The sequence below is a fragment of the Bos indicus genome, chromosome 21, assembly GCF_029378745.1.
Source record: "Bos indicus isolate NIAB-ARS_2022 breed Sahiwal x Tharparkar chromosome 21, NIAB-ARS_B.indTharparkar_mat_pri_1.0, whole genome shotgun sequence".
Classification (NCBI taxonomy): Eukaryota; Metazoa; Chordata; class Mammalia; order Artiodactyla; family Bovidae; genus Bos; species Bos indicus.
Window position 1 is genome coordinate 56,517,259 of NC_091780.1, and position 26,028 is coordinate 56,543,286.

The 26,028-nt window shown below is 40.2% G+C and overlaps 1 protein-coding gene across 1 annotated transcript in view; it reads right to left on the minus strand.

The window, feature by feature from the left end:
* CATSPERB (cation channel sperm associated auxiliary subunit beta) overlaps window positions 1–26,028 on the minus strand; it is a 122,178-nt gene that overhangs the window by 51,971 nt on the left and 44,179 nt on the right. Inside the window, exons 7-15 of the mRNA XM_070775557.1 lie at window positions 25,455–25,604; window positions 17,753–17,848; window positions 17,494–17,612; window positions 17,145–17,177; window positions 10,473–10,539; window positions 10,166–10,212; window positions 9,434–9,586; window positions 3,058–3,210; window positions 705–849 (exon numbers count right to left, since the gene is read on the minus strand). Coding sequence (XP_070631658.1) covers window positions 705–849; window positions 3,058–3,210; window positions 9,434–9,586; window positions 10,166–10,212; window positions 10,473–10,539; window positions 17,145–17,177; window positions 17,494–17,612; window positions 17,753–17,848; window positions 25,455–25,604 — 963 coding nt within the window. The remainder of the gene's footprint in view (window positions 1–704; window positions 850–3,057; window positions 3,211–9,433; window positions 9,587–10,165; window positions 10,213–10,472; window positions 10,540–17,144; window positions 17,178–17,493; window positions 17,613–17,752; window positions 17,849–25,454; window positions 25,605–26,028) is intronic.

Consider the following 26,028-nt stretch of genomic DNA (forward strand, 5'->3'; position numbering starts at 1 on the left):
CCCCACTCCAGTACTCTTGCTTGGAAAATCCCATGAATGGAGGAGCCTGGTGGGCTGCAATCCATGGGGTTGCGAAGAGTCGGACACGACTGTGTGACTTCACTTTCACTCTTCACTTTCATGCATTGGAGAAGGAAATGGCAACCCACTCCAGTGTTCTTGCCTGGAGAATCCCAGGGATGGGGGAGCCTGGTGGGCTGCCGTCTATGGGGTCGCACAGAGTCGGACACGACTGAAGCGACTTAGCAGCAGCAGCAGCAGCAGCAGCACTGAGGCCTTCCCAGGTGGTGCTTGTGGTAAAGAACCCACCTGCCAATGCAAGAGACATAAGAGATGCAGGTTCAATCCCCGGGTCAGGAAGAACCCCTAGAGGAGGGCATCACAACCCACTCCAGTATTCTTGCCTGGAGAATCCCATGGACAGAGGAGCCTGGAGGGTAAGTCCATAGGGTTGCAAAGAATTGGACACAAGTGAAGTGACTGAGCACGTATCTAATACCACTGAACTGTATACTTAGAATGGTTAAGATGTTAAATTTTGTTATGTTTATTTTTATTACTATAAAACATTTAAAAAATCCATCTAAAACCCCTAATATGTCTGAGACCTTAGGGTCAGTTCATTAATATGGCAGATTTAAAAATACATCTTCTAACCCTTGGCTCACAGGTAGTGCTTATACCAGTAAAAGTGAATTCCTCACCTGCCTTTGTCAAGTAAACCTTTCCACTTTGGGAAACAAGCGTAATATCTGAAGTATAAAAACTATGGTAAGTATTCTTTATGATATCATCATGAAAGTCAGCTATTAAATCAAAGGTGTTGCCGCCATCAATTGAAAGCCATACCTAAGGGAATAGAAAGACAATACCTCACTAAAGAGCTGCCATGTAACAGTCAGCAATTACCTAATCTTCCTACATAAGAAAGTCAGGCAGCATAAGCATACTCCCACATCCATCATGCATTCATCCCCCCTCACACACACAAGTGTAAAGGCTCCTTATGTACTTGGTCAGCCCTCGATTCCCTTCCTAGAGTTTGCGCAACAGTGCATGTGGCAATCTTCAGTTTTATAAAAGATGCATAAAAGAACAAAGTTATTTCATTATCTCTCAACTGGGTCCTCCTTGTTCATAAAATGATGAAGTGTTAGATGAATTGCTGTATGGAGGAGAGTGCTTACCCATATTAAAACAGGTAAATGCTTATCCATATTAAAATGACTTTTTGCTGAATTCCTCTAACAGGTTTTTTTGTTTGTTTGTTTTTTGCAGTATCTTCAGAGTTTTCTACATAGAAGATCATATCACCTGTGAACACAGATAATTTTGCTTCTTCTTTTTATACGCAGATACTTTAAAATTTGTTTTTCTTGTCTAATAGCTCTGGTCAGAACTTCTAGTACTATACTGAATAGAAGTGGTGAGAGTGTGCTTCCTTGCCTTATTCCTTCCTTACCTTAGAGGAAAAGCTGTAAGTCTTTCACTGTTGAGTATAACGTTCATTGTGTGTTTCTTGTATGAGGTTTTTATCATGTTTAGGTGGTTCTCTTCTATTTCTAGTCTACTACATGTTTTTATCATGAAAGTATGTTGAATTTTATCAAATGCTCTTTTGTATCAACTGAGATGATGTTGTGATTATTTTCCCCCTTCATTCTGTTAATGTGGTATATTACACTGTTCAGTTTTCATATGTTTAACCATCTCTGTGTTACAGGAACAAATTCCACTTGGTCGTGGTATGTATAATCTTTTAAATTTCATTGCTGAATTCAGTTTCCTAGTATTTTGTTGAGAATTTTTGTATCAATGTTGTCTAGGGATTTGATTTATAGTTTTCTTGTAGTATTCTTATCTGACTTTGATATCAGGTTAATGGTGGTCTTAAAAAATGACCTTGAAAATATTCATTCCTCTTCATTTTTTTTCTTCCCTTTGGCAAGAGTTTGAAGAGGTTTAGTATTAATTCTTCTTTAAAATTTGACCAATTCACCAATGAAGCCATATGGCCTTGGACTTTTCTTTGTTGGGAGGTTTGATTACCGATTCAATTTCCTAACTAGTTATTGGTCTGCTCAGATTTATTTTTTCATGATTTAAGAATTAGTAGGTTGTGTGTTTCTGGGAATTTACCTATTTGTTCTAGGTTATCCAGTTTGTTAGCATACAAAACTATTCATAATATTCTCATATCCTCCTCATTTCTGTGGCATCAGTTGTAACATCCCCTCTTTCAATTTTTAGACGAATCTTCTCTTTCTTAGTTTACCTAGTTAAGTTTTGTCAACAAACCAGGTCTTAATTTAACTGCTTTCTTCTATTCCCTATTACATTTATCTTTCCTCTATTCTTTATTATATCCTTCCTTTTGTTAGCTTTCAGTTTGTGGCTCTTCTTTTTTTAGTTCCTTAAGTTGTAAAATTAGGTTGCCCATCCTCCTAGGCAACTATTTAATTCTGTTGTCTCTTTCCTCAAATCCCCTCCCCTCTACATTTCTCCTCCATCATCACTCATAAATAATTCTGATTTTTTTTGTGTGAGAAAATAAAAGATAAATTCCCACATCCTCCATTACCATAGCTCCCCACCTAACTGCTTTTGAAACCCAAAACCCTTCCTCCCTCCACTTACTATTGTTTGTGCTGAGATCAATCTCTTCACTAGTTCATATAGATTATCTCCTCTCACCTCTTCAGAAATGTCTCTCCAGCAGTTTGTTCTCTTTCCTGCATCATTAATTTTTCCCTCTCTACCAAATAATTCCTGAAAGCACACATCATAATTCCTTCTGTCTTAAAAAAAAAAAACTCTTCTTTTGACCTTTCCTTTTTCAAATACTGTCATATTTCCCTGTTCCACTTTTCAGCAAAACTTTGCAAAAGATTTGCTTGTATTCACTGTCACCAATTCCTTTCTTCTCATTCTCTCTTCATTAGGCTTTCCACCTTCCTGACCATCAGAACAACTCCATTCTTAATGTATATCCATTCAGCATAGAGTAAGTGAAGAATTTACATCTATACTAGAGTGTAAAGTTTAATCTATACATACCTGATTACCGTAAGCATACAGAAAATGGCTTCGTGGGTGGAATATCATTCCAACAGGAGAAGAGAATGATGAAGGAAAAGAGAAAGGTGGAAATTTTTGTATTAAGTCTGGTTTGTTGTGTTTTAGGATCCTCACAGAGACAATGGTATTTTTCTAGAAATAGATAAACAAAGAAGGAGCAAATTGTAAGGTTTCTTTGCACCAACAGTACTATGTCTATGTTACAATTTTTAGAGTTTCTTGTTACCTGGATTTTGATTAAGATAGGGATACAACCTTTAACAGCATAGAATTGAAAGGATTAGCAGCTATTGGTATCTCTTTACTCTGCTTCCCTCTACTGTATAGGTCCATCTTGTAGATATTGAACATAAAGTAAAGAGGATTAAATAATTTGTCCAAGGTTCTAAAATAAATGTCAAGGGATTTATTGTAGACTCATTACTGAACTTGACAGACTCCAATGCCCATTCACCAGAACTATAATGTCAAATTACTTTTTAAAATATGAACCCCTAGGCTACACTACAGTTCTGTCAGATCATGATTCTGGTGGGGATCAGAATATGTACCCCAAGGTATGACATTTTGGTATAAAGTTTATTTCATGCTGATATTTTAGATTCAAAAGATGCAACAAATTTCTTCCCTCATCTGACTAAAAGCAGCAATATCTGGAATATAAGGCTGCCATTAATTTCTCTTCAGAGCATATCTACTCCTAGAAGGCAGCATGCGAACAAAACCTACCCCAGATCCCTTCTGCAGGGGAGCTTTAAGGCCCACAAGAGACAGAAAAATCACTCAAGCTTATTCAAACAAATATTATCATGGACTTTCTTAACTCCTGTTTGTTCTCCTGTAAACCCATTACCTTTTCACTTGTTTTCTTTCAAGTATCCTTCTCACTCAATTTCTTAAACTATTAAGATGGTATATAACCTCCAAAATTTAACTACCTTTTGAGTTATTCATCACTGACTTTCACCCATATGTTTGTGCATTCAGTTCACAGTCAGTTGTGTCTGACTCTTTGCAACCTCATGGACTGAAGCATGCCAGTCTTCCCTGTCCATCACCAACTCCTGGAGCTTGCTCAAACTCATGTCCATCAAGTTGGTGATGCCATCCAACCATCTCATCCTCTGTTGTCCCTTTCTCCTCTTGCCTCCAATCTTTCCCAGCATCATGGTTTTTTTCCAAGGAGTCAGTTCTTCGCATCAGGTGGCCAAAGTACTGGAGTTTCAGCTTCAGCATCAGTCCTTCCAGTGCACATTCAGTTTTGATTTCCTTTAGAATTAACTGGTTTGATGTCCTTGCAGTCCAAGGGACTCTCAAGAGTCTTCTCCAACACCACAGTTCAAAAGCATTGATTCTTCGGCACTCAGCTTTCTTTATAGTCCAACTCTCACATCCAATACATGACTACTGGAAAAACCATAGCTTTGATTAGATGAACCTCTGTCAGCAAAGTAATGTCTCTGCTTTTTAATATGCTGTCTAAGTTGGTCATAGCTTTTCTTCCAAGGAGCAAGTGTCTTTTAATTTCATGGCTACAGTCACCATCTGCAGTGATTTTGGAGCCCCCCGCCAAAATAAAGTCTGTCACTGTTTCCATTGTTTCCCCATCTATTTGCCATAAAGTGATGGGACTGGATGCCATGATCTTCATTTTTTGAAAGCTGAGTTTTTTTTAAATATACATTTATTTATTTTAATTGGAGGTTAATTACTTCACAATATTGCAGTGGTTTTGCCATACATTGACATGAATCCGCCATGGGTGTACATGTGTTCCCCATCCTGAACCCCCCTGCCACCTCCCTCCCCATCCCATCCCTCTGGGTCATCCCAGTGCACCAGCCCCGAGCACCTTGTCTCAAACCTGCATCAAACCTGGACTGGTGATTCATTTCACATATGATAATATACATGTTTCAATGCCATTCTCCCAAATCATCCCACCCTTGCCCTCTCCCACAGAGTCCAAAAGACTGTTCTATACATCTGTGTCTCTTTTGCTGTCTCGCATATAGGATTATCATTACCATCTTTCTAGGGTTATCATTACCATCTTTCTAAATTCCATATATATGTGTTAATATACTGTACTGGTGTTTTTCTTTCTGGCTTACTTCACTCTGTATAAAAGGCTCCAGTTTCATCCACCTCATTAGAACTGAAAGCTGAGTTTTAAGCCAATTTTTTCACTGTTCTCTTTTACTTTCATCAAGAGACTCTTTAGTTCTTCTTTGTTTTCTGCCATAAGGGGGGTGTCATCTGCATATCTGAGGTTATTGATATTTCTCCCGGCAATCTTGATTCCAGCTTGTGCTTCAGCCAGCCCAGCATTTCACATGATGTACTCTGCATACAAATTAAATAAGCAGGGTGACAATATATAGCCTTGACATACTCCTTTCCCAATTTGGAACCAGTTTGTTGTTCCACGTTTGGTTCTAATGTTGCTTCTTGACCTGCATACAGATTTCTCAGGATGCAGGTAAGGTGATCTGGTAGTCCGATCTGTTGAAGAATTTTCTACAGATGGTTGTGATCCATACAGTCAAAGGCTTTGATGTAGTCAATAAAGTAGAAGTAGATGTTTTTCTGGAACTCTCTTGCTTTTTTGATGACCCAGCAGATGTTGGTGATTTGATCTCTGGTTCCTCTGCCTTTTCTAAATCCACCTTGAACATCTGGAAGTTCACAGTTCACATACTGCTGAAGCCTGGCTTGGAGAATTTTGAGCATTACTTTGCTAGTGTGAGAGATGAGTGCAATTGTGTGGTAGTTTGAAAAATCTTTGGCATTGCCTTTCTTTGGGATTGGAATGAAAACCGACCTTTTACGCCCTGTGGCCACTGCTGAGTTTTCCAAATTTGCTGGCATATTGGGTGCAGCACTTTCACAGCATCATCTTTTAGGGTTTGAAATAGCTCACCTGGAATTACATCACCTCCACTAGCTTTGTTCGTATAGATGCTTCCTAAGGCCCACTTAACTTTGCATTCCAGGATGCCTGGCTCTAGGTAAGTGATTACACCATCGTGGTTATCTAAGTCAGAAGATTTTTTTTGTATAGTTCTTCAGCATCGGACTTTACTTCCATCACCAGTTTCATCTACAACTGGGCATTGTTTTCACTTTGGCTTTGTCTCTTCATTCTTTCTGGAGTTATTTCTCCACTCTTTTCCAGTAGCATATTGGGCACCTACTGACCTGGGAAGTTCATCTTTCAATGTCATATCCTTTTGCCTTTTCATACTGTTCATGGGGTTCTCAAGGAAAGAATGCTGAAGTGGTTTGCCATTCCCTTCTCCAGTGGACCACATTTTGTCAGAACTGTCCACCATGACTCATCCGTCTTGGGTGGCCCTACACAGCATGGCTAATAGTTTCATTGAGTTAGACAAGGCTGTGGTCCATGTGATCAGTTTGATTGATTACTTTTCTGTGATTGTGTGTGCATTGCATGCATAAATAATTATTTTCTTTTCTCTTATTAATCTGTCTTTTATCAGTTTAATTTGCAGGGCCTGAATTAGAGGGTTTGAGCATTCTTTGGCATTGCCTTTCTTTGGGATCGGAATGAAAACTGACCTTTTCCAGTTCTGTGGCCACTGCTGAGTTTTCCAAATTTGCTGGCATATTGAGTGCAGCACTTTCACAGCATCATATTTCAGGATTTGAAGTAGCTCAACTGGAATTCCATCACCTTCACTAGCTTTGTTCGTAGTGATGCTCTCTAAGGCCCACTGGACTTCACATTCCAGGATGTCTGGCTCTAGGTCAGTGATCACACCATTGTGATTATCTGGATCGTGAAGATCTTTTTTGTACAGTTCTTCTGTGTATTCTTGCCACCTCTTCTTAATATCTTCTGCTTCTCTTAGGTCCATACAATTTCTGTCCTTTATTGAGCCCATCTTTGCATGAAATGTTCCCTTGGTATCCCTAATTTTCTTGAAGAGATCTCTAGTCTTCCCCATTCTGTTGTTTTCCTCTATTTCTTTGCATTGATCACTGAGGAAGGCTGTCTTATCTCTTCTTGCTATTCTTTGGAACTCTGCATTCAGATGCTTATATCTCTCCCTTTCTCCTTTGCTTTTTGCTTTTCTTCTTTTCACAGCTATTTGTAAGGCCTCCCCAGACAGCCATTTTGCTTTTTTGCATTTCTTTTCCATGGGGATGGTCTTGATCCCTGTCTCCTGTACAATGTCACGAACCTCAGTCCATAGTTCATCAGGCACTCTATCTATCAGATCTAGTCCCTTAAATCTATTTCTCACTTCTACTGTATAATCATAAGGGATTTGATTTAGGTCATACCTGAATGGTCTAGTGGTTTTCCCTACTTTCTTCAATTTCAGTCTGAATTTGGCAAAAAGGAGTTCAAATAAAGAGTTCAAAGAATGCTCAAACTACCACACAATTGCACTCATTTCACACGCTAGTAAAGTAATGCTCAAAATTCTCCAAGCCAGGCTTCAGCAATACGTGAACAGTGAACTTCCAGTTGTTCAAGCTGGTTTTAGAAAAGGCAGAGGAACCAGAGATCAAATTGCCAACATCTGCTGGATCATCAAAAAAGCAAGAGAGTTCCAGAAAAACATCTATTTCTGCTTTCTTGACTATGCCAAAGCCTTTGACTGTGTGGATCACAATAAACTGTGGAAAATTCTGAAAGAGATGGGAATACCAGACCACCTGACCTGCCTCTTGAGAAATCTGTGTGCAGGTCAGGAAGCAACAGTTAGAACTGGACATGGAACAACAGACTGGTTCCAAATAGGAAAAGGAGTACGTCAAGGCTGTATATTGTCACCCTGCTTATTTAACCTATACGCAGAGTACATCATGAGAAATGCTGGGCTGGAAGAAACACAAGCTGGAATCAAGATTGCCGGGAGAAATATCAATAACCTCAGATATGCAGATGACACCACCCTTATGGCAGAAAGTGAAGAGGAACTAAAAAGCCTCTTGATGAAGGTGAAAGAGGAGAGTGAAAAAGTTGGCTTAAAACTCAACATTCAGAAAATGAAGATCATGGCATCTGGTCCCATCACTTCATGGGAAATAGATGGGGAAACAATGGAAACAGTGTCAGACTTTATTTTTTTGGGCTCCAAAATCACTGCAGATGGTGACTGCAGCCATGAAATTAAAAGACGCTTACTCCTTGGATGAAAAGTTATGACCAACCTAGATAGCATATTCAAAAGCAGAGACACTACTTTGCCAACAAAGGTCCGTCTAGTCAAGGCTTTGGTTTTTCCTGTGGTCATGTATGGATGTGAGAGTTGGACTGTGAAGAAAGCTGAGTGCCGAAGAATTGATGCTTTTGAACTGTGGTGTTGGAGAAGACTCTTGAGAGTCCCTTGGACTGCGAGGACATCCAACCAGTCCATTCTGAAGGAGATCAGCCCTGGGATTTCTCTAGAAGGAATGATGCTAAAGCTGAAACTCCAGTACTTTGGCCACCTCATGCAAAGAGTTGACTCATTGGAAAAGACTCTGATGCTTGGAGGGATTGGGGGCAGGAGGAGAAGGGGACGACAGAGGATGAGATGGCTGGATGGCATCACTGACTCGATGGATGTGAGTCTGAGTGAACTCCAGGCGTTGGTGATGGACAGGGAGGCCTGGCATGCTGTGATTCATGGGGTTGCAGAGTCGGACACGACTGAGCAACTGAACTGAACTGAACTGAATTAGAGGGTAGAGGAAAAATTTTTATCTCCTAAAATCATGCAGGTAGAGCTTGTTCCACTTTTTGTTCATTTAAACTAACCATTTTATGGAAACTTAAATATATACAGAGCAAATACAGCTTATACTATCCTGAAGAATAAGCAAAGCAGAATCATTATACAGACAGCATTGAATTTTGTGTTTTCATCAAACTGAATGATAATCAGAAACAAGACATCTATAAGGTATCAAGTGAAAGTGAAAGTCACTCAGTCATGTCCAACACTTAGTGACCCCATGGACGTCCATGGAATTCTCTCCAGGGGATTTTTCCAACCCAGGGGTCAAACCCAGGTCTCCTGCATTGCAAGTGGATTCTTTACCAGCTGAGCCACAAGGGAAGTCTAAGAATATTGGAGTAGGTAGCCTATCCTTTCTCCAGTGGATCTTCCCAACCCAGGAATCAAACCGGGGTCTCCCGCATGGCAGGTGGATTCTTTACCAACCTAGCTATCAGGGAAGGTATCAAACTATATTAATTATCATAAATAATTTCACTGCAGCCAATTTTTATCAACTTATACTGCCAAAGAAAACAAGAACTTGGAATAAGCTTTGGTTAGGTACATTTTCATTATTGTGGTGTCAGGAGCAATCCCCTCTGGGCTTTAAGGCCTACCTGGTTATGGAAGAGGTAGACTGCAGAACTTTGCTCTTGGTCAACAAGAAATGTTATCACAGTTGAAAGAATAGTTTTGGTTCCTTTTGGAACAGGGGGTAAGCAAGGTAACCATTCAAGAAATGGTTCTTTACTGTAAAAACAAGAGTTTGCCTACAAAAAGAGAAAGGAAAAAGTAATGCCATTGTTGAACTCTAGAAGTCCTCATTAGCTTCTATAGGCAAATAAACCAATGGACCACTGTGTTGTTATCTTCTGGGGGCTGAGAGTCCAGAAAACATGGCCAAACATCCCTTTCTGGCATGAATTGTTAGATAATTGCTGCTGCTGCTAAGTTGCTTCAGTCGTGTCTGACTCTGTGTGACCCCATAGACAGCAGCCCACCAGGCTCCTCTGTCCCTGGGATTCTCCAGGCAAGAATATTGGAGTGGGTTGCCATTTCCTTCTCCAATGCAGAAAAGTGAAAGTGAAGTCTCTCAGTCGTGTCTGATTCTTAGCGACCCCATGGACTGTAGCCTACCAAGCTCCTCCGTCCATGGGATTCTCCAGGCAAGAATACTGGAGTGGGTTGCCATTTCCTTCTCCAGTTAAATCCAAGTAGAGGCACCACTGGGAGCAAAGAGTGGTTGTTAAGCCTTTCAGTCTGTAGAATTGCCATTCTTTAGATTAAAAAGAACCTATAAAATTATGCACAGCAAAATTTCTTACTTTTTAAAATATTGAATATCATACCTCACTTAGGGTCCTGTTTCTGTCAAAGGTGATAGTAACATAATCAACTATAAAATATAAAGGTACAGAAATTATAAGTAGCATCTATATTTTTAAATATATCATTAAGTATACTCAAATACAATTTTCTTACATTTTATAACAGGGCATGCCTATTGCCTTATATTTAAATTAATCCCCCCCCCCCCCAGTTTTAGGCTCTTAACTTATACAAAACAAATCTATCTTTATGCTTAATTCTATTTTTATTTCATTTTATCTAATCTATATGTGCTATCTATGTTGAGAAAAGTTTATTAAAATTTACCTTCAAAGTGTTCTCTGTTAGCAAAACATCTTTCATTATACCACAGTTTTCCTTTGATGTAGTCAACCTACATAAATAAACAGAAGTATCATTTAGGCAATACATAGACTTAAGATATAAGATAGAAAAACATCAGAAAATTTAAAAGTTAGTTCAGGAATGTGAGGCAAATAGAAAGAGAAAAACTGTATGCCAACAAATAAAAGGTCATAGAGGGCAGGAAACAAGAATATGATTTTTGAACAACACACAAAAGAGGAATACAAAATTTTGCTTGATTAGCATATGTTAATGAAGATGCTGCTGCTGCTAAGTCGCTTCAGTCATATCCGGCTCTGTGCGACCGCATAGATGGCAGCCCACCAGGCTCCCCCGTCCCTAGGATTCTCCAGGCAAGAACACTGGAGTGGGTTGCCATTTCCTTCTCCAATGCATGAAAGTGAAAAGTGAAAGTGAAGTCAGTCATGTCCGACTCTTCGTGATCCCATGGACTGCAGCCTAGCAGGCCTCTCCATCCATGGGATTTTCCAGGCAAGAGTACTGGAATGAGGTGCCATTGCCTTCTCTCTATGAATTGTCTATCTGAGGCTCCCAGGAGCTGTTGATCTTTCATTACAGTTAAAACAGGCCATATGCTTATCTTTTATTCTCCTTCAGCTGCAGCTAGGTTTAAGGAGTCTTCCCAGAAGCCTGACAGCAGCACAAAGCAATAAGAAAAAAATACAAGTTTTGAAAAATTGGTCATAAGAGAGAAACTTCCAAGAAGGTAAGATTATTCATGTTGGATATGAGTTATATGCAAGAATTTGAGATGGTTCTGTTATAGGTATCTATGAAAAAATGTTGCCTGCCTGCAGTAAACAAAGGATTTGCAGCCATCAAGCCACTACAACCATGACTGTGAGCCCCGAGGGAACTCAGGATGGAGACAGATGGGCTGTCTGCCTGCTGCCATGCTCTCAGTCACTGCAGCCAGCCCCCAAAGACACACCCTGAGGAGACTCAGGATGAGAAAGCACAGGGTACTGGTGCCAAAGAGCTGAGGTGCACATCAGAGGAATGATTTCAGGGAGCCCAGACGCTTGCATCTTCCCATACATAGAAAAGCACTAAATTCCTTGAGATATCTGGTTTTCTTTAAAGAAAACTTTTGATATTCCAACTACCTGGTCTTTGCTGCAAAAACTCCTTTTATATCCTGGTTCCCCTTTCCCTCTTGGGAGCAGTCTCTCAGAGCTATCTGAGAGGCTGTGTCCTGGGCTTATGTCCTCAGTTTTGTCCACAGAATAAAATATAACTCTCAACTTTTAGATTATGTAATTTTTTCAGTTAACATAGGAAGACTCTGACTCTCAAATTATTGTTGAGACAAAAGGAAAACCTTCTTACATTTTTAAAGATCAATAATAAAATCTGCATAATCTGTACAATAAAAGCCTTTAAAATATTTTAGAATAGACTGTGGTGATGGTTGTACAATTGTGATTATACTAAAGGCCATTGAATTGTACACTATAAGTGGGTAAATATTATGCTATGTGAATTATATCTTAATAACACTTCTAAACAAATAAAGAAGCCTTTTAAAATGGAATAGACAATAATTTATTTGAATTTCAATCTAAGGCATTATATCAAATGAGCCTGTTCTCATATAAATCTTTAGTGCTTTAGAATATTGTGATTATCATGACTATATATGGGCAATTAATAAAGAACCTCTACTGGGTCCGGAGATTCCTTTTTTTTTCTCTCTTGCTCTTTACATTTCTTTTTTTTTTTTTCCTACCTGGAATAAAACTGATAATACTTCAGTGAATATCCCTGGGGATAATTTAATCTGAACAGGCTAACTTTATTCCAAGGATGAGCTCATGCCTCAGGCCTGATTTAGAGTCACAAAGAGGGGTCAGGAATGAACACACGATCCAAGTCAGGGTAATGAGTAGGCCCTGAGACTTGGAACTACCAGAAAAGAGAGGCTTTATTCCCGCGGGGATTGCTAAATTGCTTGCACGTAAACTTGGTGGCCGTTCTTACTGACAATTGGAACAAATGTACTGAGAGTGAAGTCAATGCAGAGGAAAGCAGATTCAAATGCTGAGAAGACAGAGTTCAACGGACATTTGTTAGGCACAAAATCCAGTCATGTCTGAAAGCCAGATTCTTCATTCCTTGAATTCCCTGCTCACATGAGCCAACAACTGCATCTCCTTTGCTAAAATCAGATTTAGTTGGTTTCTGTCATTTGCTTTCAAAAGGTTCTGACTATCTGTTTGGAGAGAAAATATAGTTTTTGTTTGTTTGGTTAAGTTTCTACTTTGATTCATGAACCAGGCCAAATTTTTATATAATGTTATTTAATCACTTCAACTCTAAGAGGTAGGTAATGCTATGAACATTTTAAAATGAAGAAATTGAGGCTAGAGAGGTATATGACTGTTCAAAGTTCCATGCTGCATGGCTACTAACTTCCTACAAGACTGGATTCCTGTCTGTCTTCATTTATTCACTCATGGATTCTGCCAACATTTATTTGAGATGACCTATGTGCAAGGCAGGGTGGTAACTTATTAGCTGCTGCTGCTGCTGCTAAAGCGCCTCAGTTGTGTCCGACTCTGTGCGACCCCATAGATGGCAGCCCACCAGGCTCCCCCGTCCTTGGGATTCTCCAGGCAAGAACACTGGAGTGGGTTGCCATTTCCTTCTCCAACTTACTAGCATACACCAGTAAATAAAGTAGTTCTTGACATGAAAGCTAAAATCTGCTGAGGCAAGTCAGAGGGCTCAACAGACAAAAAAGGGTGACAAACGACAGCCATTAATGGTGACAGCATTGAGGCTGTACAGGAAAGGGGGTGACAAACGACAGCCATTAGTGGTGACTGCATTGAGACTGTACAGGAAAGGGGGTGACAAACGACAGCCATTAGTGGTGACAGCATTGAGGCTGTACAGGAAAGGGGGTGACAAACGACAGCCATTAGTGGTGACAGCATTGAGGCTGTACAGGAAAGGGGGTGACAAACGACAGCCATTAGTGGTGACAGCATTGAGGCTGTACAGGAAAGGGGGTGACAAACGACAGCCATTAGTGGTGACAGCATTGAGGCTGTACAGGAAAGGGGGTGACAAACGACAGCCATTAGTGGTGACAGCATTGAGGCTGTACAGGAAAGGGGGTGACAAACGACAGCCATTAGTGGTGACAGCATTGAGACTGTACAGGAAAGGGGGTGACAAACGACAGCCATTAGTGGTGACAGCATTGAGACTGTACAGGAAAGGGGGGGACAAACGACAGCCATTAGTGGTGACAGCATTGAGACTGTACAGGAAAGGGGGTGACAAACGACAGCCATTAGTGGTGACAGCATTGAGGCTGTACAGGAAAGGGGGTGACAAACGACAGCCATTAGTGGTGACAGCATTGAGGCTGTACAGGAAAGGGGGTGACAAACGACAGCCATTAGTGGTGACAGCATTGAGGCTGTACAGGAAAGGGGGTGACAAACGACAGCCATTAGTGGTGACAGCATTGAGGCTGTACAGGAAAGGGGGTGACAAACGACAGCCATTAGTGGTGACAGCATTGAGGCTGTACAGGAAAGGGGGTGACAAACGACAGCCATTAGTGGTGACAGCATTGAGGCTGTACAGGAAAGGGGGTGACGAACGACAGCCATTAGTGGTGACAGCATTGAGACTGTACAGGAAAGGGGGGGACAAACGACAGCCATTAGTGGTGACAGCATTGAGACTGTACAGGAAAGGGGGGGACAAACGACAGCCATTAGTGGTGACAGCATTGAGGCTGTACAGGAAAGGGGGTGACAAACGACAGCCATTAGTGGTGACAGCATTGAGGCTGTACAGGAAAGGGGGTGACAAACGACAGCCATTAGTGGTGACAGCATTGAGACTGTACAGGAAAGGGGGTGACAAACGACAGCCATTAGTGGTGACAGCATTGAGACTGTACAGGAAAGGCACCCTTGGCAGTCACAGAGGGGCTATTGAAGAAGCGGTAGGAACTCTGAGTCATGGGTCCCTAACCTCCAGGATCTAACGTTTGATGATGTGTGGTGGAGTTGATGTAATAATAGCAGAAATAAACTGCACAATAAATGTAATATGCTTGAATTATTCCAAAACCATCCTCCCTCACTCCGGTCTGTGGGAAAATTGTCTCCATGAAACTGCTCCCTGGTGCCAAAAAGGTTGGGGATCCTTGCTCTAAGTGAAATGAAAGGGAGGGGGAGGAAATGCACCCTAAGGAGATGAAACATCTTGTCCAACTGATTCAAAGTGTAAGAAATGATGGCTCATTTCAAGATGTGTTTGCTGTGCCTGGAAAGGGCTGCTTGGGGTGAGGAGCAGGCACCACAAGGCTGAGGAAGGCACGAGAGGCTCTGACCATGAAGGACTCTGTATGTCTCTCAAGAGCTTGGATTTTATCCTTAAAGAAGTGACCCCAGATGCCTGCTAGTTCCACTAACCAGATTTTGGCAGAGAGATTTTGCCTCATGTCAAGTTCCCAATTGAGGGCCTTTGCACCACTGTCTGGACATATTTTGGTAAAATCATTTCTTCAAATCATTTGAATTTCTGCTTCAATTTCACCTCCTTGCAGAGGCTTACTAAAATCACCTGGCTTAAAATACAGTATTATCTTCTCTTCACTCTCTGTTTCTCTTTCCTGCTTTAATTTGAATAAGCCCTTTTTACTCTTCACAGTCTGCATATGTTTGTGTACTTGTTCATGGTCTAGCTGCTTCAGGAGAATGGAAAGCTACAGGAGAGTCAGGACTTTATCTTGTATGTCTTTGTCTAAACAAGCCTGGCTCAACAAACTTCTGTTGAATGGATGAATAAGGGCATGAATAAACCGCCAAGTATTAACTCCTTCAAATTCCTGGCTGGATAGCCACACACATCCCATTCTTACTGTCCTTTCTTCAATCATTATAGAAGAGGCCTTTCCTAAAGGTAAATCCCTATACCTTTAAGAATAAGTTCACTTTCCCCTGCATTTTGCCCTGCCACATGACCTCACTATCTTCAGAACACTTGTAATTCTCCTCTCTCTCATCATTATCAGAAGTTCCTGAGTTTTTGCTGAAATATTTCAGCTCAAGAGGATTTATTTTAATATCCTTGTAAATAATAAAAACGTCTATGAAGGGCAACTTGTGCTTGTCTTTTAATATTGTACAAGCATTTACTCCTTGATGTGTCCATCCAAATTCCAAGAATGTATTGTACTGATAAAGCCGGATATGTACAAACTTGCTGGATACAAATTATTAATGGAAGCATTGTTTGCAATATAAAAGCAAAAGATTAGAAAAACTACTCAAATATCCACTCGTAGGAGACTGGTTAAGTAAACTCTGGTTAAGTTCACATGATGGAATATATGCAGCTATAAAAACACAGAAGGGTGGGCTCAGGTCTGGTGAAAAGCACAGATACGTTTCCTGCCTCCCTTAGAGTTCACATTTCTAGTTCCATCATTATTTCTGGCACCCCACTTCTTCAAGGGAATCTCTGGACGATAAACTCTCCTGAAGCCTCATCTGTGAAAATTTCTTTTCTTCACCCTCACTCTTGAGTGGTAAGAGTTTTTCTCAGTTTGGAATTTTGTCCTTGACAGTTCTCCTCCTTGCTCTTTGTAATGGAAACCAGATTTGCCTGCCGGACCTTCCCAGTGCTCAGCTTGACGGTTCTTGGAATCAGTGAAGCAAGAAGTCAGTTCCTTTTGCTTCCTGAGAAGTAGCTGCCTCTTTGCTTCAGTCAGTGTGAGTGTGCATGCGTGTGCCCACATGCATCTGCGCCCACAGGCCTCTATGGGAGGGGACAGGGCAAAAGGCTACGAATACTCATAATTTTGTTGTGCTCATATGTTGATGCAATGAGGCAATGACTTAGTTGAATCTCAAAACCTGACCTCATAACAGAGAGAGAGAGAGAGAGAGAGAGATGGAACAAAATCACACCCCGAAAAGCCAGAATCAGAGCTTATATGGTCGCTTGTATCATATTAGAAAGAGTGCCCCTTTCTCTTGGTAGACACAGACTCACATGAGGGTCAGGAGCAGGCAGACTGAGGTGTCAAGTGTTAAGCCAGATTTCATCTCTCACTATCTTTTCTTTACTTTTTTGTTTTTTTTTAAAGATTTTTTTTGATGTGGACCATTTTTTTAAAAGTCTTCATTAAATCTGTCACAATACTGCTTCTGTTCTATGTTTTGTTTTTTTGGCCCTGAGGCATGTGGGATCTTAGCTCCCCAACCATGGGTTGAACCCATGTCCACTGAATTGGAAGGTGGAGTCTTAACCACAGGACTGCCGAACCACTGGACAGCCCATCTTTTCAACTGGGTGCTCTTGTGCAGAACACATTGAACAGCCACAGCAATCCTGGACAGAACGTATAAAGAAGGGGTAAGGGCTGCCTATAAAACAAAGAGTGGCATTTCCTCCTTTGAAACAGAACAAGAGATCATTGCTTAATGGCTAGTGGAAACACATTTTTAAGTTCAAACTGTAAATAATATTGTAGTGTCAGGTATCATCTATATTATGAACTCTTGTCTTGCACTTCATCTCTTAGGTCACCAAGGAAATGAATATCTTCTAACAAACCCTTGGAAATTGAAAGCATCTTACCCTTTCGAAACCGCAAAAGTCTACCCGTGAAAGCTAGAAAGAAAGAAAAGAAGGAATTTAAATTTTTGCTTGCAATCAGAAGGCATGATAAAACATAGCAGTTTCAATTACACCACATGTGTTTTCTACATGTACATATTTGAAACTTCCCATAAATTTGTATAGCAACAAAACTAGCCATTTCCAAATGATATATTCAACACTATAAGGCAAAGGAAAAAGTCATGCTATTATGCTTTTGCATTTCAATTTTAAGATATATCACACGTAACTCAAGTATCCAATATTTCTACTTTATATCACATAAGATATTTAAGGTTAACTTCTAGTTACAGAGCAATTTACCTACCATTAAGACAGAGGATGATGGATAACGAAGATCTCCACTTATAAAAAGACCCAAAGAGGTGAGGATAACTAAAAAATGATTTGTTAAAACCATATCCACCACTGAGAGCTGTTTGTGCTCTAAAGGAAGAAATCATATAATGGGTTAAAAGATAAGGGAAAAGTGCTGTTTTCAGCAAAGCAAAGACATTTCATAAATATTCATCAAATCTTGATGCAAAGGAAAATGTCAAAGATGAAGTCACTGTTAGAGGAATTACCTTCTCCAACTTGGGAATAGACCATATCTGTCAGGTTATACCATTGGGTATCATCATAATCCCAAAATCCAGAAAAGCTGAGGCCTATGTAAACACCTACCATGAGAGAAAAGGGAAATTAAGGCAAAATAACTGCAAAGCGAGTAACTGCCTCCTAAGGTGCTAAGGTTTTAGGAAGGAGAGCCTGTATCTGCCCCACCTTCCAGCCTATGCTCCACCCTTGCCCCAACCCCCCAAAGTGAAGTTTGAGTGTCACTTCCCCAAGCATTGGAAAGATAAAGTAACTTGAGTCGTACCACAGGAGTTTAGCCAGCCATCAAATTATTAAGGATTTTGTTTTATTTTGAAGGAGATCAGAATATGTTATCCCTAAAATATGCCACTTTGGCATCAGGGTTTTGAGCTGGAGGCAGCTGAGAATCAAGAAATTCAGAAAGAGTTCTCTGCCTCCCTTTTCCTGCTAAAAAGCAGGGCATTTTCTAACCACTTCACCTGTATCAGGAAGTGAAAGTGAAAGTCACCCAGTCATTTCCTACTCTTGACCCCAGGGAATACACAGTTCATGGAATTCTCCAAGCCAGAATACTGGAGTGGGTAGTATTCTTCTCCAGGGGATCTTCCCAACACAGGCATTGAATCCAGGTCTCCCACACTGCAGATGGGTTCTTTACCAGCTGAGCCAAAAGGGAAGCCCAAGAATACTGGAGTGGGTAGCCTGTCCCTTCTCCAGTGGATCTTCCCAACCCAGGGATGAAACCGGGATCTCCTGCATTGCAGGCAGATTCTTTACCAACTGAGCTATGAGGGAAGTCCATAAAACCAGGAAGAGAAGAGAGCAATCTTCTCACCAGAGACAGGGAGATGATTCCAAAATGAGTCTGAATAAACAGACTTCACTAAAATAAGTCTTATCTTCCATGAGTCCACCCACAAATTTCCTCATCACTTCACAATTTCTTGTCCCTTGAGGTCTAGACTTCTTTCCTTTGTTAAGATGGTATATAAGCCTCCAAGTTTAACTAGTTCTCTGAGTTTCATTTCTCTTCTGGGAACTCCCACGATTATAAATATTAATAAAAAGTACACGCCTTTTCTCCTGCTAATGTCTTGGTTAGTTTGGAGGCCCCCAGTCATAACTTATGAGGATACAGGAAGAACTTTTCCTTTCTGATAATATCCTTCTAAGCAAAAATATGTCCCTATTTAAAGAATACAATTATAGTGAACAATACAAAAATTCCAGAGAAAAAGATTAAAATGCAAAATCCAAGAGGGAAGAAATTGTGTTTGATTTACTTTATTTTTTGAAAGTGATTTGCTTTATTGTGATTTTTAAAGTAGAATAAATTGTTAATAAGGGAATCTATTTGTGGCTCAGATGGTAAAGAATCTGCTTGTAATGCAGGAAACCCCAGTTCAATCACTGGGTTGGGAAGATCTCCTGGAGGAGGGAATGGCTACCTACTCTAGTATTCTTTCCCTTAGAGGAAAGGGAAAGGCTACCCACTCCAGTATTCTGGCCTGGAGAATTCCATGGACTGTACAGCCCATGGGGTCGCAAAGAGTCAGACATAACTGAGCAACTAACACTTTACTTAATTCAAACTTTGAGAACTTATTAAAAAGAGACTGAACATGTTGCAAATACCAAAACCACTTTGTTCCTTGATCTTACCTTTCCTTGGCCATAGTAGGAATGTTTAGCGTCTTCTGTGTTTAAATGTGGAACATTAATATGAAGTCTAGTCAACATGCATATAACTATGTGGGTGGTAGAAGCAGCCTGAAGAGAGTTGATAATCTAATGCATATGCTTTGTTTCTAAAAGATAAATGCAGGATCACTCAGATTGTGAAGTGTGTGTTTTAACTCCTAGATCTTGTCTATGCAGGGAAAGATATAGAAGAAAATGCTATCATCATCCACTTTTTCCAGAAAGAGGAAAGCTAAAGACAAGCTTTGCTTTTCTAAGGCAAAAGCTAAGCAAATCACATGACCAGACTCTGGCAAAGTCTAGAAATATTTAATAGAGAGGTAAGTAGTAAAATAAAAGCTTATTCTGGTTGATATTTTAGACTGAAATTACGTTACAGGCTATTCTCTGTGACAAACTGGCCATAATTGTATCTCAGGGTTACAAAAGCTGATGTAGACAGACCATTGCAAAGATTTTGGATTTTATTCCAATGGGCAAAGGGAAGCCACTGGAATGTGTGAAGCCAGAAAGTAGTGTGATTTGTTTTACGCTTGATATCATTGTGGTGACTGTTTGGATGGTGGGTTGTACTAGGGTTAGAAACAGGGAGACCACTTAAGAGGCTGTGAATTAGTCTCATGGAAAACCATTGTTATCGTGGCCTAAGATTTTACCAGAGGAGAGAAGTGGTCATGCTGAGGATAGACACTGGATGTGGCCTCATCCTGGAATGTCATCAGAGTAAGAACAGTCAAGAGTCTATGCTAAATTTTACATTTGAGTAATTGGATATACCTTAGGATGAAAAGTACTAGAGAGGAACAGATTTAAAAGGGAGATAAATCAAGAGTTTTGGCTTAGCTTTGTAATATCAGAGATGCTCATTAGATACCAACAGGAAGTGTGAAACAGACAATTAAGTGTGGGAGTTTGGTCTCAAGGAAGTGGTCAGCACCAGATATACAAATTCAGGGATCATCAGCCTGAAGGTGGCATTATTACCAAAGGACTAGATTACATTTCTCGGAGAGGATCTGGTAGAGTTGAAGACAAAGCCTTATTTCATTGACATGTTAGGGGTCACAACAAATAAGCTAGTTTAGAAAACTAAGGATTGACCAATGAGGTAAGATAGATGTAACTATAGGTGGTGTAAGAAAGCCAAAAGAATAAAGTGTTCTGTTGAGAAGTAAAGTAGTTAACTGTGTCAAATTCTGCTGGGAGGGAGAGTAGAATGAGGATAAAGAATTGACTGTTGGAACTGGCAACACGGAGATCATGGGTGACCTTAGAATGAATTGTTTCAGAACAATGGTAGGAAAAATCTGATTTACAGGGGAATGAAGATAAAATAGGAAGATGGAAAATGTAATGCCATCTACAATAAATTCTTCCAATCATTTTGTTTGAAGGGGAACAGGGGGATGAGGGATGGTGATAAAGTGAGATAAATGAAGATTTTGGCTAAGATGGAGGATAATAGGGTATGTTTGTATACTAATGCATCTAATCCACTGAGGAGGGACAGAGTGATGATGTATGAGAGAAAGGTGAGAACTGCAGGACAGACACAGGAACAAGGTTCTCCAGGTGATTGGAGAGAATGGGATACAGGACACAAGGGGTGATGGGCAGCCTTAGGCACAGCAGAGACATTTCTCATGATGCAACAGGCAAGAAGGCAAAGTGCGCAAGTATTAAGGCAGGTAAGGTGGCAGGTGAGTGCAGAAGCGATGATTCTTGATCTTCTACATCAAGTATTAAAGGCACAGCTGAGAGCAGAGAGGGAAAGGAGGTGAGGCACAGCATTTGAGGAGTGGGAAGAGGTGTGACCAGGTCACTCTGCAGAATGGGACAATAAACATCCCAAGGAAGAGAGGTGGGATTTCTGGGTCGTTCTGAGTACTCACTTGAGACTTGAAATCATGAATTTACGGTGAGACCAGCTGATGGAATTTTAAAGAGAGTCTGGTGTGCAACTTTTATCTAGTAATATTCTGCTCTGCCAATGGAGTAGAGGTGGTTTTAATGACAGTTGGGATTATGCAGGCAAGGAAGAAAGAGAATGGCAAAGAAGTCACAGAAGTGTTTACAAAGAGAGACAATTAAAATTATGGTGAAAAAGTAAGGATGTTGAGTAGTAAAAAAAAGTGGTGGGGAAAACATATTGATGTCTCCAAGAAATCCAAGAAATGTCAGACTGTGAATACTAGGGTAGGCTGAAAGTACAGAAAGCAGTGCACAGAGCATGAGATGATTGTACTGGAGATTTTGGAGGCAATAACAATATCAGAGACAACAAGGTCAAGAAAATGACAACAGATGTAAGATGGGGGAAAGATCACTGGGGAAGAACAGGCCTTGAAAGCATTGGTCCATATGGGTGGTGAAATCACCAAAAATAGTAACAAAAATAAAGTGGAGAGAAAGGTAGGGGTCCAGATGCTAAACTCATAAATGAAAGTGAGTGATGGGAAGGTTGTCATACACTGGCAGCCAAGAATAGTTAGAGGGAGTAAAGTCTGAATTCAAAGGGATTGAACATTTTCAAAGAGAAGACAGGAGTTAATTATTAAGAAGTAGCCCTTAAGGAATGAGGACAATGACCCCTGAGACCCAAACATGTGCCATGCAAGACAGCTTCAGGGAAAAGAATAATAACTGGGATTGGCCAGATTACTCTTTACAGCAACTGAGGGGACCCTTCAGAGAAAAGAGTAGTAGTATGGGGGAATTTACTGATAACAGACCACATATTCCAATGAATGGATTTGGGAGAATAGAGATGGACAGACGTTTCAGTTCAGTTCAGTTCAGTTGCTCAGTTGTGTCCAACTCTTTGCGACCCCATGAAGTGCAGCACACCAGGTCTCCCTGTCCATTGCCAGCTCCTGGAGTTTACTCAAACTCATGTCCATTGAGTTGGTGATGCCATCCAACCATCTCATCCTCTCAACCATCTTATCCTCCTGCCTTCAATCTTTCCCAGCATCAGGGACTTTTCTAATGAGTCAGTTCTTTGCATCAGGTAGCCAAAGTATTGAAGCTTCAGCTTTAGCATCAGTCCTTCCAATGAATATTCAGGTCTGATTTCCTTTAGGATGGACTGGTTGGATATCCTTACAGTCCAAGGGGCTCTCAAGAGTCTTCTCCAATACCACAGTTCAAAAGCATCAATTCTTCAGCACTCAGCTGTCTTTATAGTCCAACTCTCACATCCATACATGACTACTGAAAAAACCATACCTTTGACTAGACAGACCTTTGTTGGCAAAGTAATGTCTCTGCTTTTTAATATGCTGTCTAGGTTGATCATAACGTCTTTTTAATTTCATGGCTGCAGTCACCATCTGCAGTGATTTTGGAGCCCCCCAGAATAAAGTCTGTCACTGTTTCCATTGTTTCCCCATCTATTTGCCATGAAGTGATGGGACCAGATGCCACAATCTTAGTTTTCTGAATGTTGTTTGGGTGAAATTAAAGGAAATTCAGAATAGTATGTGGTATAAAGTAGCCAAAAGTGACCTGGAGGCTTGGGTTTCTATAGTGACATAAAATTGGGGTGAGAGGCATGATGGATGTATCAGGAGTGTCATAGAGGAAGAAGATGGTAATGAGTCCATACTGGAACATATGGACCATATGAGGCTCCTGGATTCCTGTTCTCACCATTGACTCCATTTGGGATGAAGCCTCATTGTTGTGGGGAGGGCAGATGAACCAAAGCCTCACAAAGGAATGGTCAGTGGCAGCCTGATACTATGGGAACTTATTTTCTGTTTCAGCACACCAGTGGCCAGCTGAGGGAAAAAGTGGGTTCATCTAAAAAAAGATTTCCAAAACTTTCTTTTCTCCAGATGTTGAAGTGATCGAGTGAGTGAGACCCTGAGGAACTGAAACTTGCCTTGTCTCCTATGATTCTCGGGGGTGTGGCAGGATGCAGAGACTGGCTCCTCTCCTGTGTCTCACAAAAGAATGGCAGGTTTGGACAGAGAAAAGAGGAGGGGGCCCTGGCCTTGCATCCATGGAACAAAGCTAGAAGAGGAGCTGAGTTTCCATCTGGTTGAGAGAGAGGAAAATGAGACACTGAACAAAATTAGTTCAGTTTCTCACTAAACTAATTCTGCACAAAGCAGCCTGGAGCTAGGATAATTAAAAGACTGCAAGTCATTGGAATGCAAAGAAATTTGGGGCAATGCTATCTGTATATCCCTATACCAGTGTATATTACTTGAATCTATTACTTTATCACGGTAGGGCAACCTATTGTGCTGTTTTATTCTTTAAAATCATGTTTGTTAGTCATTTTCCTTTAGTCTCCCACATGAATTTTGGTATTGGCTTATCAATTTCCATACACACAAAAATACAGCTGTAATTTTTCTTGGATTTGTATTGAATTGATTGATAAATTTTGAGAGAACTAATATTTTTACATAAAATCTTTTTTAGTCTCTTTTTATAGCCTTCGTTAAAATTTTATAATTTCTACACAAGCCTTGCAAGTCTTTTTTGGCTTATTTCTAGGTCCCTATGAGGTTTTATTACTTTCTGAATAGGGTTTTTAAATTTATAATCTTTAATCAGTCTTTAGTGGAGTGGTTTTTATGTACTGTTATGTTTGTCAATTCCATAGCATTCCCATACTTGTTCTGATAGTTTGTCTGTTGATTCTTTTGGATTTTTATATAGATACACATATAATCTATGGGTGATAAAATTTGTTTCCTATTTTTTTTTTCCTTTAGAAATATCAGATTTGGGGTCACTGAAGTCATCAATGACCTGAGAAAAACAATCTAGAATAAGACAGTAATTGAAATGTGTAGGATGCTATTAATTATAATAATAATAGAAAAACACATAACAAAATAATGTGACACCTCAGAACAACTTTACCTATTCACATGTGGCAGGAATAGAAGATAGATTAGAACTGCAATGAATTATCTCTGGGAAGAAAGAACATATAACGGAGGACAGAGTGTCAAGTGGGGCTTCCCTGGTGGCTCAGATGGTAAAGCATTGAGAGAGTCATTTCCTAGGCAGGTTGATAAGAAGTCTAGGGGTCCCCAAGGAGAGAGGGGTCTAGAATTCTCAAGGAGGAAGAAAGGACAAACTTTTTTTCCCCTCTACATTCCTTAGGATTATATAACAATAATGTATCCTGTCTGAGGACAGTCTCTGGATTAAACCTTCTGGCTAATCCTGTTATCTTAAAATGTAAATTATGGGAGTAGGTCTGTTGAGGTGTTTACAACCCCCAGACATTCTTTTGATTCATTGGAGAGTATATAACTCCACTGCCAACACTAGCAACTGCTAACTGCTGCTAACACTGCTAACACTGCCCTCTTCTGATGCCTATGTCAGAAGCTTTCTCTATCTCTTTTATACTTTAATAAAACTTTATTACACAAAAGCTCTGAGCAATCAAGCCTCCTTCATCTCTGGCCCCGGATTGAATTCTTCTCCTCTGGAGGCCAAGAATCCCGGCATCTTTTTGTGGTTCAGCAACAACCTTTCAGCATCTGCCTGCAATGAGGGAGACTCGGGTTCGATCCCTGGGTTGGGAAGATACCCTGGAGAAGGAAATGGCAACCCACTCCAGTACTCTTGCCTGGAAAATTCCATGGATGGAGGATCCTGGTAGGCTACAGTCCATGGGGTCACAAAGAGTCAGACACGACTGAGTGACTTCACTTTCTGATAAACCTTTTTATCCTCTGCTGTACAGAAGCAGTGGGTATTTCCAAACATAAATCACCAGAGTATCAAGGAAATTTGGAGAGACATTAAAGTTAGTAGTAACATGGCAAAATGTCACAGAGAAAAAAGTTTACCGCACTAGCAAGCAGACAAGGGAAAGTGACAAAGTTCTTAGGTATTTTTAGGAAACATTTTCACTCCATTATGCCTGCACATTTAACTTGCACTTCCAATTAAACATAACTGTCATATAATATAAAATGCCATCTCCAATTCTGAATAAAGTCGCAAACTTACCATCAAATGTTGTGTTCATAACGAAGCCAAGTAATGCCACATCATTGGCACAGGGACACTTTGTCGTTTTGAGATCTACCACATGTGGATATAATCGCTGGATTGTTCTTTTTTTCATCATAGTCCCAAGTTTCCAGTGAAGGATAGGTTCTGTGGAAATCAAGTTTTGGTGTTTAAATTACAGTAACGCTCTTGAAAATAGAACATTACTGCTTTCTTTTTTTCTGTCTTTTTTAAAAATTAAAAAAAATTAAATTGAAGTATAGCTGATTTTATAATGTTGTGTTAATTACTGTTGTACTACAAAATGATTCTGCTATACATACATAGCAACATATATATGTGTGCATATACATATTCTCTTTTACATATTCTTTTCCATTATGGTTTATCACAAGGTACTGAGTGTAGTTCTCTGTACTATACAATAGGACCTTGTTGTTTATCCAGTCTATATGGATACCCATTCTATATGAATCAGAAGTTTGCATTTGTTAATCCCAAACTCCCAATCTCTCCTTCTACCCACTCCCCTTGGCAACCATCAGTCTATTCTCTATGTCCTTGAATCTGT